Source organism: Carlito syrichta, unplaced genomic scaffold, assembly GCF_000164805.1.
Source record: "Carlito syrichta isolate Samal-C Ts95f unplaced genomic scaffold, Tarsius_syrichta-2.0.1 Scaffold311102, whole genome shotgun sequence".
Classification (NCBI taxonomy): domain Eukaryota; kingdom Metazoa; phylum Chordata; class Mammalia; order Primates; family Tarsiidae; genus Carlito; species Carlito syrichta.
The window spans coordinates 3,202-19,951 of record NW_007255198.1 but is presented as its reverse complement, the minus strand read 5'-3'; the positions used below and the strand labels follow the sequence as shown (position 1 = coordinate 19,951).

The 16,750-nt window shown below is 38.1% G+C and overlaps 1 protein-coding gene and 1 pseudogene across 1 annotated transcript in view; both read right to left on the bottom strand.

Annotated features, from left to right (window-relative positions):
• Nucleotides 1-11,252, bottom strand: part of LOC103271021 (FAST kinase domain-containing protein 1, mitochondrial-like) — a 29,231-nt gene extending 17,979 nt beyond the window's left edge. The window contains exons 1-4 of the mRNA XM_008068501.1: nt 11,001-11,252; nt 9,166-9,676; nt 7,090-7,158; nt 2,683-2,808 (exon numbers count right to left, since the gene is read on the bottom strand). Of these exons, the coding sequence (XP_008066692.1) occupies nt 2,683-2,808; nt 7,090-7,158; nt 9,166-9,500 (530 nt within the window). The 5' untranslated portion in view covers nt 9,501-9,676; nt 11,001-11,252. The remainder of the gene's footprint in view (nt 1-2,682; nt 2,809-7,089; nt 7,159-9,165; nt 9,677-11,000) is intronic.
• Nucleotides 11,253-12,491: 1,239 nt separating this feature from the next.
• LOC103271020 overlaps nt 12,492-16,750 on the bottom strand; it is a 4,825-nt pseudogene continuing 566 nt past the window's right edge.

Here is a 16,750-nt window from a genome sequence, read left to right as displayed (position 1 = left end):
AAAAAAAAAAAAAAAAAAAAGAAATACCTCATCATCTTCCTAACCAGAGAAGTGAAAGACCTTTACAATGAAAACTACAAAACACTGCTCAAAGAAATCCAAGAAGACACAAACAAACAGAAAAATATGGATAAGAAGAATCAACATTGTAAAGATATCCATCCTACCAAAGGCAATCTACAGATTCAATGCAATACCTATTCTTCTCAGATCTAGAAATGACAATACCTGGAAATTTCCAAATGGAAATTCATATGGAAACATAAACGACCATAAGTAGTTAAAATAATCCTTAGCAAAAGAAATAAAGAAGGAGGTATCACACTTCCAGACTTTAAACTTTACCATAAAGCTACAATAATCAAAACAGTCTAGTATCGGTACAAAAATAGGCATATGGATCAATGGAACAGGATAGAGATTCCAAAAGCAAAACCTCAATTTATCAACCAACTCATCTTTGACAAAGCCTCCACCAACAACCACTGGGGAGAGGAGAGCCTATTCAGTAAATGGTGCTGGGAAAACTGGCTGACCACATGTTGAAGGTTGAAACAGGACCCCTAACTATCACCATACACAAAAATTAACTCTAAATGGATCAAAGACCTAAACGTAAAATCTCAAACTATAAGAACCTTAGAAAATGTAGGAGACACCCTTATGGAAATTGGAACTGGCAACCAATTCCTGATCAAAGACCCAAATGCCCATGCCATAAAAGATAAGATAGACAGGTGGGATCTTATCAAACTGAAAAGCTTCTGCAAAACAAAAAGAAACTCTCAAGAGAGCAGGGAGACAGCCCACAGAATAGGAAGAAAAAATTGTCAAAAGTATGAATGACAAAGGCCTAACATCTAGGATCTGCAAGGAACTCAAATGTTGCCAAAACGAAAAAAACAAAAAGCCCCATTAAAAAGTGGGCAAAAGAAGCTGGGCTCAGTGGCTCAGCCTGTAATCCTGCGCCTTTGGGAGGCTGAGGTGAGTGGATTGCCTGAGCCCACGGGTTTGAGACCCGCCTGGGCAGGTGAGACCTCATCTCTACAATAAATCCAAAAATTAGCCGGGCGTGGTAGCATGCACCTGTAATTCCGGATACTCGGAAGGCTGAGGTGGAAGGATCGCCAGAGCCCAGCATGTCGAGGCTGCAGTGGCCGGGAGCGGCCACTGCACTCCAGTCTGGGCGACAGAGTGAGACTCCAACTCAAAAAAAAAAAAAAAAAAAGTGGGCAAAAGACACAATAGACACTATTCAAAAGAAGATATACAGGCAGCAAACAGACATATGAAATGCAAATCAAAACCACATTGAAATACCACCTAACCCCAGTAAGAATGGTCATCATTAATAAAACAAACAACAGATGCTGGCAAGGATGCAGAGAAAAATGAATGCTTCTACACTGTTGGTGGGAATGCAAACTAGTGTAGCCTCTTTGATAAAGTGTGGTGATTTCTAAAAGAACTAGAAATTGACCTTCCATGTGACCCAGCAATCCCCCTACTAGGAATATATCCGGAGGAACTCAGCTCATTCTACAAAAAAGATACCTGCACATGCATGTTTATTGCAGCACTATTCACAATAGCAAAAACATGGAACCAACCATGCTGCCCATGGAAACCGGACTGGATAAAAAAAAAAATGTGGTTCATATACACAATGGAATATTACACAGTCATAAAGAAGGACAAATACATGGTCTTCGCAGCAACTTGGATGGATTTAGAGTCTATCATACTCAATGATCTATCACAGAAACAAAGAACAGAGTATCACATGTTCTGTCACTCATAAGCAAATCTTGAACATTGACCATAATACTATAAGAAAGGGATTGGCAGTAGTGGGATACTGCCAGGGTGGAGGTGGGGCACAGCATCAATAAGGGTACCTGATCTCAAACCAGGCAAAGTGGGGACCAAAGGGAGGCCCAAACTTTGCCTACACGATACCACTTGTACACATATTCCTGAATTATCCCCCACATCTTTAAAATAAAAAAATAACCAGGTGTGGTGGCTCAAACCTGTAATCCCAGCACTTGGGGAGGCTGAGGCAAGAGGATTGTCTAAGCTCAGGGGTTCGAGACCAGCCTGGGCAACTCGGTGAGACTTCGTCTCTACAATAAATCAAAAAATAAACTAGGTGTGGTAGCATGCACCTGTAGTTCCAGCTACTTGGAAGGTTGAGGTGGAAGGATCGCCTGAGCCCAGCAGGTCAAGGCTGTGGTGGCCATGAGCATGCCATTGCACTCCAGCCTGGGCAACAGAGTGAGACTCTGACTCAAAAATTTAATTTAATTTAATTTAATTTAATTAAAAAAAAAAAAAGAAAAGAAAACCTAAGCTTCTATCTCTGGCCTAGGAGTATCATGTCTTCCACCAGTACCTATGAAAATGTGGCAGGCAAACTTGTTAGCTAGGAAATAAGGTAAAATCTCAGACCTTTTGCAGACCTCAACAATACTGTATTACACTTTATGTACCGTATGTCTAATCCCCACAGCAATGTTGCAAAGTAGCTATTGCTATCTCTGTTTTGTAGATGAGGATAATGAACTTCCAAGAAGTTAAGTAAATGAGCCTCAAGTCACATAACTATGAGTGACAGATCTGTGTCTGAATCCAAAGCTCAGGATATTCAACCAAAATACTAGACCCCCTAAATAAATTTACCTTAGGTCCTGTATGGTTTCCAAGTTCCTATGAACAATATCAGCTATTTTTCCCATTAAAGGGCTAAAATACAAATGCTGATCCGCTAGGCAAGAGGAAAATCTTGAAAGCACATTAACATCAAACCTATTAAAGAAAACACATAAAAGAGATCATTAGTATTTGCTTTTACTTAGTTACTTATGTTAGTAATATTTTTTATTGCTTTTTATTTTATAAGTTATAAAATATTCCTAACATAAAATGAATGTTTTCTAAAATGCTAATTATTGTGATAAAAGTAACAAAGTCAGATACTGTAGAACAATTTTAAAGAGGAAAATCACTAAAAATTATTTGAATCATTTACTTATTAATTTTGGGGGGGTTACAGGGCAATTTTGAATCATGGTTGCACATTATCAAATACAACAGCTGCTACTACAACAGTGCTCTAAGCTTCAGGAATTTTTTGTTGGAAAAATGAACCATATCTTCAACAAGTAAATAGCAAAGCAAAAGAAAGGTAAGAATTATATTTTAATAGATTTTGAATTCACTAAAAAATAAGCATACGAAAGTTCATAGCAACTAAACTAGATATAAGAGTACATACTGTAGGATCTCATTTCTACAAAAACAAACTAATAGAAGGCCGGTTGCAGTGGCTCAAGATTATAATCCCAGCACTTTGGGAGGCTGAGGTGAGAGGATTACCTGAGTCCAGGGGTTCAAGACCAGCTTGGGCAACTTGTTGAGACCTTGCCTCTACAATAAATTAAAAAATTAGCCAGGTGTCATGGCACTCACCTGTAGTTCCTACTTGGAAAGTTGAGGCGGAAAGATCACCTGAGCCCAGCAGGTCAGGGCTGCAGGGGCCATGAGCGGACTGATACACTCTAGCCTGAGCGACAGAGTAAGTCCGAATCAAAAAAAAAAAAGGCTGGACTTGGTGTCTCAGCCTGTAATCCCAAGCACTATGGGAGGCCTAGGTGAGTGGATTGTCTGAAACTGCGGGTTCAGGACCAGTCCGGATAACTTGGCTATTTATTGTAGAGATTCTGTCTCTACAATAAATATAAAAATTAGCCGGGTGTGATAGTGTGCACCTATAGTTCCAGCTACTTGGAAGGACTGTCGGAGCCCAGCAGGTCGACACTGGGGTGGCTGTGAGCATGCCACTGCACTCCAGCCTGGGCGACAGAGTGAGACTCCAACTCAAAAAACAAAACAAAAAAAACAATGTAAGGTGTTAGAGGTCAAGATCCTCTTGAGGGTTGGGACTAGAAGAGAACATGAAGGGAACTAAAGATGTTTCTTAATCTTGGTGTATTACACAGAAGTGATCAGTATGTGAAAATGCATCACGCTGTATACTTATGATTGGTATAATTTAATGTAATATACTTCAATAAAATGTTTACTTAAAAAGAGACAAAAGAAACTTGAGACAATAAGTGTGAACCTTGCTTGGATACTGATTTAAACAAACTGCCTATAGGACAATCAAGAATATAAAAAACTTGAACACAGATCAGGTATTAGGTAATATTAATAAATTATTTTTAATATTTAAAAAAAATTCAGAGTCTCGTTATATTGCCCAGGCTGGACTTAAACTCCAGGGTTCAACTGATCCTTCTACCCCAGCCTCCTGAATAGCTGGGACTACAGGCATGTGCCACCCTACCTAGCTGGTTATGTATTTTTTTCAACCCTTTTCTCAGAGATACATAGAGGATTTACAGATGAAATAACATAATTATGTAACATATACTGAAGGGTAGGGAGACAGTGGAAGGTGATAAAACCAAACTGGCTATATATTGATAAACAGTTGAAGCTGGATGATAGGTACTTGAGAGTTCATTATACTAGTCTACTTCTATAAATGTTTAAAATCTTCTAAATAAGAAACTTTTTTAAAATATGGATTTCAAATACATATTAATATCCTTGCCGTGTTCCATCATAGAGTACTAATCCAATAATCTATCCCATTTGGATAATTATAAGTTATATTTATAAAACATAAATTCATAGATATTTTAGCAAGATCACTGATTAATAGCTACTGTAGTAAAAAAAAAACTTCATAGACCACAAAAACTAAAAATTCAGTGGTTCTATGACTATATGAAATTGTATATATGAAATATAAATTAAGGCTTAAAATTTTTCTATAACCTAGTATTATAAAATAATAAAAATACTGTACTGCCACAAGAAAAACAAACCCATACAGAAGAACAAACTCATTATTTTCTGAGTTATTGTGAAATGAAGAAAAATTTAAAGATAATGTCTGATTCACTAGGAAGTACAATTTTACATTCATAACTTGTTTAATACAGTAAATAGTAAAATAAAAAGAACACCTATTTTACATCTGATGTGTTCAAGCTATAAAATACACACCACACAACGTTGAAGAGAAATACACTGTTGTGATGTATTATCAACAATGATCAAATTTAACCCCAAAGATTCAGTAAGTAGATAGTTCTTACTGTTAGTAAAAGGAATAAGATTACTCTGCTTACTCAGTTAAGGACAGTTATAGGTAGAGAGTGCAAGAGGAGACAGATGGGTTTAGATAATGTGATTAACTAAAATAACAATTTAGTAGATGAATGCAGGATATCTAAACCCACAAAACTGTTCTGTTCCTTGTTTAATTTAATCCAGCCCAAATAACAAAGGCCTACAGAGTTTGCCAATATATGTGTCTACAACAGTAAAAATTTATCATAATGTAAGCCTTAAGAAGCAATAAACTAAAAAACAAAAAGCATCAGAATGCTTGCTCTCCTGTGTCTACAAACAAACAGCCTGTTGTTTCTCCTTTGTCTTAGTCAAGCCTTTCCTTTCTGGTCTAGGTTTCTGTTTGATTTACAAGGAGAGTTATTCTGTGGTTTTTAAAATTTTCCTGTCTCTTTCTCGCCCTTATTTTCCCTTTCCTCACTAACATTTGCCTTATTCTACTAATAATGGACCTTTGTCATTCAGAATTCCTAGATTAATAAATCTGAGGTTTACAGAAATAGATAAAGATTTCCCAAAACGAGCTCTATCATCTCAGCTCTTTCACAAAAAGCTTCTTACATATACTTACAGAATATACTTCTCTATGCTCGCAAGACGAGAACCCTGAGCAAATCTCCCCTTTTTCTAGATGATTACCAATTATGGCAACATGCTGAAAATATAGCTGGGTATAGTATAGAAAATAGATATGAATTAATATGGTCAACAGCAGTGGACCTGAGACGTCTTTAAAAAGCTTTTAAGTTACCTATAAGCTTTGGTCCTCTCCTCGCCATCAGAAGGGAGAGACAGACAAGTAGCTACAGATGCTCCTAAGCTGTGCCACACAATCTTCCTTTCTATTAAACTGCTGCCTTCTTTTTTTTTTTTTCCATTCAAGGCTCCTGCACATATAGGCTTTTATTGACAGCCAATCGGTTGAGAATCTTTTATTTCTGAAAGATTCTTTCAGAACAGAAGATTCAAAAAGGCTAGTTCATAAGTAGCTGTGACTCTGTCTTCTTCATATTTTGATTAACTATACACCAGGGGGATACACAAAAAAAATCCGGAATTATCTTTTGGAGGGTGGGCCCCTTGTTGTACACTCAGAATTTGTTCCTCCAGATCAAATGGCCAACCAAAGTTTTTATCTGGAAGTTTCGAGAAGTTTGTGCCATGATTTGCAAAAGAAATGTCTGACTTGTGACTGGTCAGTCAGACATTGACAAATGTCAAACAAGTGACTGGTTCTTCCACCATGACAACACACCTGCTCACACTGCACTGAGTGTTCAGCAGTTTTGACCAAAAAACAACATGACCCCTGGGTCTACCCTGCGTACTTACCTAATCTCACCTCAGGCAGCTTTTTTTGTTTGCTTGTTTCCCCAGATGAAGAAAGTGCTCAAAGGGAAACATTTTGCCAATGTAGAAGAGGTGAAACAAAAAAACCACAAACAAACAAACAAAAAGCAGAAGCACTGAAAACATCAAAATTGACAAGTTCCAAAACTGTTTTGAGCAGTGGAAAAAGCATCTCAATTGGTGTTTAGTATCAAATGGAGAGTACTTTGGAGGTAACTGAAATTTAAACATGTAAGAATAAAAACACAATTTTTTATAAATAAGTTCTGGGGCTTTTTGGGGTCCCTCTCATATGTGGAAAAACACACTGTTCCCTGCTCTTAGTTTAAGAGGGAATAGTTGAAATACTTTGTTTTCTGTCTTAAAGAAAGAATACCCATTACATGATCAAAAACCCTCAAACTAAAATGAGTTTAAATACATTTTTGTCAATGAAGCTTGACAGACAGGCAGCAACTCCCTGACCCTATAAGATTTCACCATGCTAACCCTGAAAAGAATAACCTTGATCTTAGAAGGTTATTGAGTACTTGCCTTTCCAGTCTTCGCCATGCTTCTGTAACTAGTGCTTCAACTAGTGGGTCATGGGTCTCAATGGCAAACCTCAGTAAAAACAAGAGAAAACAATCTTCCATACAGAAACTTTTTAAAGTCATTACAAACACACGCAATAAGAATTATAATTCAAAAGTGAACCTCAAGCTATATCCCTCTTACATAGGCAGTCCTAATTTCCAATCCATTCTCAATTTCAGTATTCTGATTTGTCAGTACAACCTAATAAATATCTTTATTCCATGCCCTCTCATTCTTTTATCTGCTCATTTCAATGAAAATGTTCAATTATGTATTTTATGCTAAAACTACATAATGTGTTGCTTTGTTCTAGTTATAAAAATATTTTTATAGGAGAATATAACATATGTAAAAAGCTAATAGTCACCATTCACCTTTTTTTTTTTTCAACCAGGACATCTTGCTTCAGAACCATTCACCTGAATCATTAAAATTAAGCATTCCCTTCATGTATCTCAGTGAATAAAACGTAAGCTGAGAAAGGCCACCAAAAAAAAAAAAAAAAAGAATCATCCTTTTTTAATTTAACAGCAATCCCCAATATAAGTAAAGCCTTAAGTCCCTTTCCTATAAATGCTAATTCCCTAACAAAAACAACTTGCATCTCTAACTTGTGTAATGCTGACATCCACAGCTACTTAAACAACCCTTGAAGGTTGGATCATCAGTGAGAAAATTGTCATTTTTCTACCAATGAGATTAATAAATTAATTGTAATTTTTGTGTGCTTTTTTTCCCTTTTACACCTACTGAATCCTTTATTTGGGGAACCCAGTTCTCCTGAATGGTGAATTTCCTTGCAACGCAAAATTCCTTTTCTTTTCTTTTTTTTTTTTTTCTGTCACCCAGGTTGGAGTGCAGTGACTGAACATGAATGGTTCAATGCAGCCTCAAACTCCTGAGCTCAAGTGATCCTCAAAAGTTGCTAGGATTATGGGCATGCGCCACCATACTTGGCTAGTTTTTGACCTTTTGTAAAGACCAGGTCTCACTATGTTCCCAAGCTGATCTTGAACTCCTGGCCTCAAGCAATCATCATGCCTTGGTTTCCCAAAGTGCTAGGATTACAGGCATGAGCCACGGCACCCAGTGAAAATTTCTTTTCTTAATGTTCATTTTTATCTCTGAGTTTTCCTTTGACACCAAGAAAGCCTTTTTGCATGTAATACCTGTCAATAATCCACGTAATATAATTTGTGAAACACTTATTAAATATAAATGAGTCCACAAAATAACTTTATTTCCTTTTCTTTTGGAGTTATTATTTGGAAACAATCTATTGATACCAATAGCCCTAGAAAACATATCTGACATCAATTTTTAAATTAATTTTTAATTTCTTTTAAATAATGGGAACCAGATTATAAACACATTATCACAGATACACTTTACTAATTGCTGACTGCTATTAGGCATTAATCTTTAATCTAATTGTTGTTTTTTTAGTTGGAGTCTCACTCTGTCGCCCAGACTGGAGTGCAGCGGCCGCTCCCAGCCACCACAGCCTCATCTGCTGGGCTCGGGAGATCCTTCCGCCTCAGCCTTCCAAGTAGCTGGAACTACAGGCGCGCGCTACCAAGCCCGGCTAAATTTTTGATTTATTGTAGAGATGAGGTCTCACCAAGTTGCCCAGGCAGGTCTCGAACCCGCAGGCTCGGGCAATCCACTCACCTCAGCCTCCCAAAGGTGCGAGATTACAGGCTGAGCCACCGAGCCTGGCTATAATCTAATTGTTTACCTATTATAGTCTCATTATCTTTAGCCAATCACATTTTTACAAAATTCCACAATAACCCAGTTTCATATGTCTATAGTTAATCATTTCTACTTTCATGGTTGATTACATTCTATTTTAAAACTGTACTATTATGAATAGGTATCAAAGAATATCCTCCAGACATCTATAAAATATTAGTTTAACAGGAAAACTATTTACTGGGAAAAATACATTATTTTTCATTTAAAGAGATTTTTGAAAAAATAAAATATAAACTGTATAATCATTTCAATAAAATCTAAAACTAAATTACTTACTGTTGTGTGATGTATAACACATTCACCAGGGTATCATCATTCATTATTTTGAATTTATTTGTAGTTAAATTATAAAGAGTAAGAAATTGGGGATGGTCTTTGACACATTCAACATTGTTTAGCAAGCTGGTCTTCTGCTTTTGAAGTTGCCAAAGTATATTAAATGCACATCCCACTTGCTTTTCTGAAAGTATGGCTTTGTTTCTTTCAATAAGATCAAATATTTGCTCTTCATCTGTACACTTATTCATCTGGATAATTAATGGTTCACAACTGAAGGGCCGAAACTGAAACACTCTCCAGGAGAATGGACAAAACGCTCTTAGACGAAGCATATTTGTAACCAATGAATCTAGAAAATAAGAAATCTGTTCATTTATCACAAATTTTCTTAGGGTTAAAAAAACTATATATAACTAGTAGGTGCAATATGCTAGTATAAAAATAACTTTTTCTTTTGACTATTTTGTTTCCATCATGATAGCTCTAAACCCACTCCAATATGCACCTTCTGTAAAAGAACTGGTTTAGCATGGTTAAGCTTAATATCATTAATATCAAGTATATTTCAAAATTTAAATTAAACTAACACTTTTTCTGCATTAACTAGAGACTTTGTTCTTAATCTGAACCAGATTAACAGAATTTGATCCAAAACTAAGTGTCCAGAAAAAGAGGCTTCTTTCTGCATTCCATTTTTTTAAATGTTTAAATCTGACCCATAAAATTTTCAAATTTGGCCGTAAAAGCAGAAGGAAAAAAATTCCATAAACTCAGAACTGTCTTTTTTACAATACAAATGCAAAATTGTTTGAATATGTATATCACTTATTTTTAGAAACCTTAACTTTTTAAGAGTTTTTCCTAAAAACTTTAAAGTTTCTAAAAAGAGTGACTATTAATTCAGAGTCATAATTTTTAAAATTGTTTTCAGAGGGATGGTCTCTGGCATATTTGCTTTCAGGATAATTTCTTGCTCCTTTCTTTTTGTGCCCTAAAAAAACTCAAACGCTTTAATTATCACTGGCCTTATATAGGTTTTTACCAATAAGCAAGACAGAGCACCAATCAAGAAATATTAAAAAATCAAGGAATCTTTCAAGACATGTTGGAGCAATATAAAAACTAAAGATAATGAAAAAGAATCATTTGCTTACAAATATATTCTACAAATATTTACATTTATAATTAAGAAGCAATGCTTACAAAAGCGGGTACTGAAATCGCACTATCTAACACTTCTGCAACATGTTACAGTTAACAAAGATGATTTATTGATTTATTGATTTATTTAATCAACAAACTAACACGTGGTTATTGTATCACTATGCCTCAGATCCCCACCCCCACCGCCATGTTGTCCTGTTCACAAGAAAAAACGATGGGACAATGCTGTTGTTTGTGGCAATCAGTACAGCATCGTGACCCAAACTGATCTGGGTCACACACCTGCACCAAGCAAAGGCATTCTCAAGACACGACCTATTCACAACTTAAGTGGAGGCAGCTCAATGGCTACTGCACAAAGGCGTAGGGTACCCAGCTCTCCGTGACCTTAGGGCAGTCACTTAACCAGAGGAGAGGCCCTGGGACTATAAGTGGGAGACACGTGCTAGCTGTGAACAGGCATCGTGCAGGGTGAACAAAAACACGATTTGCAAGTGACAGGTATCCTCTGCGCCGAACATACCGTAGAATTACACAAACGAGACAACGCGGTCTCAGCCCTACCCTAACCCTCCGCGTTTCACAGAACCCAGTATCCTGAAGGAGGCCTCCGATTCTCAATCGAACCCTATATCCCACGCCCCAAAACGTGCCCAGTCCCAACTTGCCAGCAATGTTTTCCCTCAAAGCCCGACAATTTTCTGGAGAAGCTCGGGATTACGCAGGCTCAGACGACAGGGCTGTGCATGGTCTCCAACATGGAACGCAACAGACTCGGTAGTATCGCTCAAAAAATTCCAGGGTTGCTAGCCTTTCCTCGACAGACATCACCTTTCCCCTGGTAGAGAACCTGTCCCTAAACCAGGAAGAAATGCCCGATGAGCGCGCATGCACTGCGAAACGCAAACACTACATGTCCCAAGGAGTCGCGGCGACGCCGGCGCAGTGGGAGGCTTTTACGCATTGGGGGAACTCTGGGCATTGTAGTTCCTCATCGAGAGAGGCTCTAGCGCACTACGTCTTAAGCTGTTGCAGATGTAGGTCGTTTAGGTCAGTGTTTCTCTACTGTCTGAGGTTTTGTGTCCCCCGCCCATTCTAGGAAGGCCGATATTTTTACAATACACACACGCAAAAAGGGGAAAATGAAATTATAAAATGTAAACATGCAGCCTGGGCGACATAGCAAGACCTGCCTCTATAAAAAATAAAAAATTAGCTGAGCATGGTGACATGCACCTGTAGTTCCAGCTACATAGGAGGCTGACGCTGGGAGATCACTTGAGCCCATAAATTGGAGGCTGAGTTGAGCAGTGATCGTTCCACTGCACTCCAGCTTGGGCAAAATGAGACCGTGACTCAAAACATAAATAAATAAAATGAAAAAATAAAATGTAAACATGGAAAAACACATACAGATTTTTGTTTCTTATTTTCGGTGTATATGAAATAACTCTTATCAAGTAGTATGAAAGCACCAAATCTCTTAATCTCAATTTCTGCACTGTCAGTTCTCAGTTGTTGTTTTTTTTTAATTACGGTGGTACTTTAATAGTCACAAGATTTGACATTTCAAAAAAACCAAGCAGTAACAAATAAAAATGGGTGCTTATCAAAGTTACAACAGACACAATGTTCAGCTGAGAATTACTTCAACAAAGTAATGTTCTTACACAGTTGGGTGCAGTGGCTGATGCCTGTAATCCCAACATTTGAGATGTCAAGAAGGGAAAATCACTTGAGCCTAGAAATTCAAGTCCAGGTTGGGAAACATAGCGAGATCCCATCTCTACAAATATTTTTTAAAAAAAATTAGCCAGGTGTTATGCAATACACCTATAGTCCAAGCTACTCAGGAGGTTAAGAAGGATGGGTCCCTTAAGCCAAGGAGTTCCAAGGCTGTGGTGAGCTGTGACTGTGCCACTGTACTCCAGTCTGGGTGACAGAGACTCTGACTCAAAAAAAAAGTAAGGCTCTGAAGATACCAGAAAAACCAATACTTGTTTAAACATGCTATGCAACTTTCTTACTGTGTGAGTTACAGAAGAGGCTCTGGTTCTATGTGGTCAAGGTTATCGTAACAAAAACTACATTTTTTTTATCTGTATATATTTTTTAACTTTTAAAATAGAAATAAAATGATGTTGCTCGAGGTGATCCTCTCACCTCAGCATCCCACTGTACTTGGTCCAGACTAAATTTTCAATCATTGTGATTTGCATACAAGATGCTGAGGAATGTCCTCTGGGAAAAATTACAATTGAAGACTTCCTTCTAGAATTTCCAGTAACTAATACATGTATATTCTGACATTCCTGAAAACAGAGCAAAATGAAATTGAATAGGTGCTGATACTCATATCTGATATATCAGGTTTACTTTATGACTGACTAGCCTTAGCTCCTAGATTTGGGGGTGTATATACAGCAGAATATTTTAAATTTTTTCAAGTGCAATATGGGAAAAATGAGAATACCTTTCTTGACTAGCATCAAAAACCCTCGATTAACCATGAAGACATAGGAAATGGTTAAGTCATCCCAACTAAAATAGTTATTTATATTAAAATGTTTCTCCATTCTGGTAACACTTTAAAGTCATTAAAAATTGAATGTATAGTATACCTTGTAGAGGTAATACACAAGAATAAATCAACAAACAGAACAAATTATGAAAAACACTAATCCTCTAAGTGTGCCCATGTCCATTCTTTTTTAATTTTTGTTTTATCTTTGTTTTTTGAGACAGAGTTTCACTCTGTCAACCAGGCTAGAGTGCAATGGCATGCTCATGGTCAACACAGCCGCGACCTGCTGGGCTCAGGTGATCTTTCTGCTTCAGCCTTCCAAGTAGCTGGAACCACAGGTGTTACCAAACTCGGTTAATTTTTTAAAATTTATTGTAAGCCGGGCTGGGTGGCTCAGCCTGTAATCCCGCGCCTTTGGGAGGCTGAGGTGAGTGGATTGCCTGAGCCTGCAGGTTCGAGACCCGCCTGGGCAACTTGACAAGACCTCATCTCTACAATAAATCAAAAATTAGCCGGGCTTAGTAGCGTGCGCCTGTAGTTCCAGCTACTTGGAAGGCTGAGGCGGAAGGATTGCCAGAGCCCAACAGGTGGAGGCTATGGTGGCCAGGAGCGGCCACTGCATTCCAGTCTGGGTGACAGAGTGAGACTCCAACTCAGAAAAAATAAAATAAAATAAATAAATAAATTTTAAATTTACTGTAGAGTTGAGGTCTCGCCAAGTTGCTCAGGTTGGTTTAAACCTCTGGGCACAGGCAATCCTTTCATCTCTGCCTTCCAAAGTGTTGGGATTACAGGCGTTAGCCACTGTGCCAGGCTCATGTCCATCCTTTATGTGTCAACTTCATATATTTCAACCAGCTACCTCACTCCAAAAAAGTTTCAGGTTATGCTCCAAAGTGACCTGTTCCTGAATTACATTCAAGTGAGCAAACTGCTCTGTAGTGTGTATGCTACCCATGTCTGTTCATTCTAGAATGATGCACTTCTGTAGTACTGGCTCTCAAATTTGGAAATCGGCTCAAGTTCAGACTCCTTTTAAAACGCTTCCCAAGAAACATAATTAGAATTTGTGATTCCTAGAATTAGACAGTATAAGTTAACTCTTTGTACTTGGATGTCCCCTCTGAGGACACCGTAAATCTAGCAAATCACGTAGGAGTTCCCTCTCAGGGGACATAAAGAGATTGCTGGTGATTATACAGGATAAATTTATGGAAACACAAATTTTTCAAAAATGTACACTTCCTTGAAGTTTTCCATTCAAAAACAATGAAAAATCTATGTTCTATTTAAAATCTGTCAAGCTTCTGATCAGTTGAGAATTGGTTTTCAGGAATCATGAGTGTGTCTTTCCACATCATCTTCAAAAACAGACTGGACAAGAAATTACATAGTATTAATGTGGAAGAAAATGAGACTGCATTGTCTGCTTGAATAGAAAAACATCATGTGGAAGACATCAAACAAATTACTATTGCAGAACATGTATTAATGAATTTGCAATGCATGTCAGTAGCTATTTCATACATTATCATATTAGAAATATATATTTTGATTTTTTGTCATAAATAAGTTCCTCAATGTCCAAAATTCTATTATAAGCATAATATCATTACAATAAAATAAGTGGTTCCAATGCAATACTATTTAATATGAAGTGATTCATTTTTCACTATTTCATTAAAAAGTGTGGTCAAATTGCTGCTAGGTGATCCACAGAATGTCTCCAGTGCAAAGGGTTAAAATAGCCTGATACGTGAAACTCCTTCTTTTCCAAATTTAAATAAAAACCATAGCTGGGCACAGTGGCTCATGCCTGTAATCTCAGTGCTTCAGGAGGCAGAGGTGAGAGGGTTGCCTAAACCCAGGGGTTCGAGACCAGCCTGGGCAACTTGGGGAGACCTTGTCCCTACAATAAATAAGTAAATAAATAAATAAATAAATAAGTCAGGCATGGTTGCATGTTTGTAGTTCCAGCTACTTGGAAGGCTGAGGAGGAAGGATTGGTTGAGTATAGCAGGTCGAGGCTGTAGTCTGAGCAACAGAGTTAGACTCCACCTAAAAAAAAAAAGACGGGTTTCATGGCACAACCTCTAATCCCAGCACTTGGGGAGGCCAAGGCAAGTGGATTGCCTGAGCCTGCAGGTTCGAGACCAGCCCAGAAAACTTGGCGAGATCTCAACTCTACAAAAAATAAAAAATTATCCAGGTGTGGTAGCACACACCTGTAGTTCCTGCTACTTGGAAGGCTAAGACAGAAGGATTGCCGGAGCCCAGAAGGTCAGCACTGGGGTGGCCATGAGCATGTGTGCCACTGCACTCCAGTCTGGGCAACAGATTGAGATTCCACCTCAAAAAAAAAAAAAACAAGAAAAAGCCATGAAAGAATTTTTTTGTAGCTAAAAACCAAATGCGAATTATTTGTGCCTGGCATTGTTGGCACAAATAATTAACCACTTCCGGTTCTGCAGCACAGTTCTGAACTTTTGCCTTTGCGAAGTTTATTTCATGGATTAACCCAGCTTGGATGATACTAGCAACCTGAATCATGGAACTTTGAGTCTTTGCAAAGAAAGAGACAGTGCTGTTGCTAGTGCTCTGTGAAGGAGTTGCATAAAGCACTGTCTCAAGTTTAAGCATGCTGGAATCAGAGCTTCGTCTTTCAAGATACAACTGAATGCACTGCTTAACTGACACAAACTGGAGGTCTGTTGCAGACAAAGATATCTAATTGAGATGGTTGAGGTGTTTGTTTGATTCTGACTGGGTTTCTTCATTGGCAACTTGACTGGTCATTTCATTTTCTTCCTCAGTAGCCTGCTGAGACACAGACCTGGTGTCTGATAGCTGGGTCATTTTGTTTTGTGCATATTGCACAAATCTATGGCAACAGAATATCCACAGGCCAGTCAATATGTGTATGTTGTCAGAAAAAGGACTTTTCTTCAAAAGAGGCACCTGACCTTTCCCAAGCCCACCTCCATGAGCATTAGTAATCTCTAAAGGAGCATGACTGCTAACATCACAGTTAATAAACTGGGATCAACTGCCTAATCAAGGTGCTGAAACAACATAATTTGGAAGAACATTATCTACTGGCCCTACATTCCCTAAAGAAGTAGCTAGCTACCTGTCTTCATCAGTCTTGAAATTTGTAAGGAATTCATCAGAGTGGTATGAGTTATTATCTGAAGACACATCCCCATCAGACTGCCTGGATCTTATTAACCATTATTCCTATATTTTCCATGGTTTTAAGACTACTGTCTGATTTCCACAGATTTACTTTTAGGTTTGGTTTTAAGAAGTTAACTTTCATTTCAGATTTTGTAAAATGTCCATTGGATTTGGTCTGCTTCACATTTTGGTTTAGAGATGAAAATTTGCTCATTAAACAATTCTCTCCCTGGGATAAAGAACCTTGGTTTTGAGATCTGCTACCAATGTTGTCTTCATGAGATTTACTGCTCTTCCTCTCAAGTTTTTTTTTTCAATTATAGGTACATCCAGTTCCATGACTTGCGTGGTGATGTGCAGCATCTCCGCAATGCACAGAAGGATATCTTTTCCATCTTCTTCTGAAATGTGAATTACAGCTCTCAGAGTGTGGAAACAGCCACATGTTTCTTTATATCTGTAGTACAGGCTGAATGCAGTGGCTCATGCCTGTAAACCTAACAGTTTGGAAGGCCAAGGTAGGCAGATTGCTTGAGCCCAGTGTAAGGTCAGAGGTACCGGAGGGTGGGGCAGGCCTCAACAAGATGGCTCCAACCCGGACCAGGAGAACAATGGGTGAGAGTAAGCCAGCAAAAATGAGTAACTGGAACTAAGACTCCAGCCGCAAAGCCAGCCAGTACCTGTTACAGCGCCTTTAGCAACCCCGTTCAGTCAATC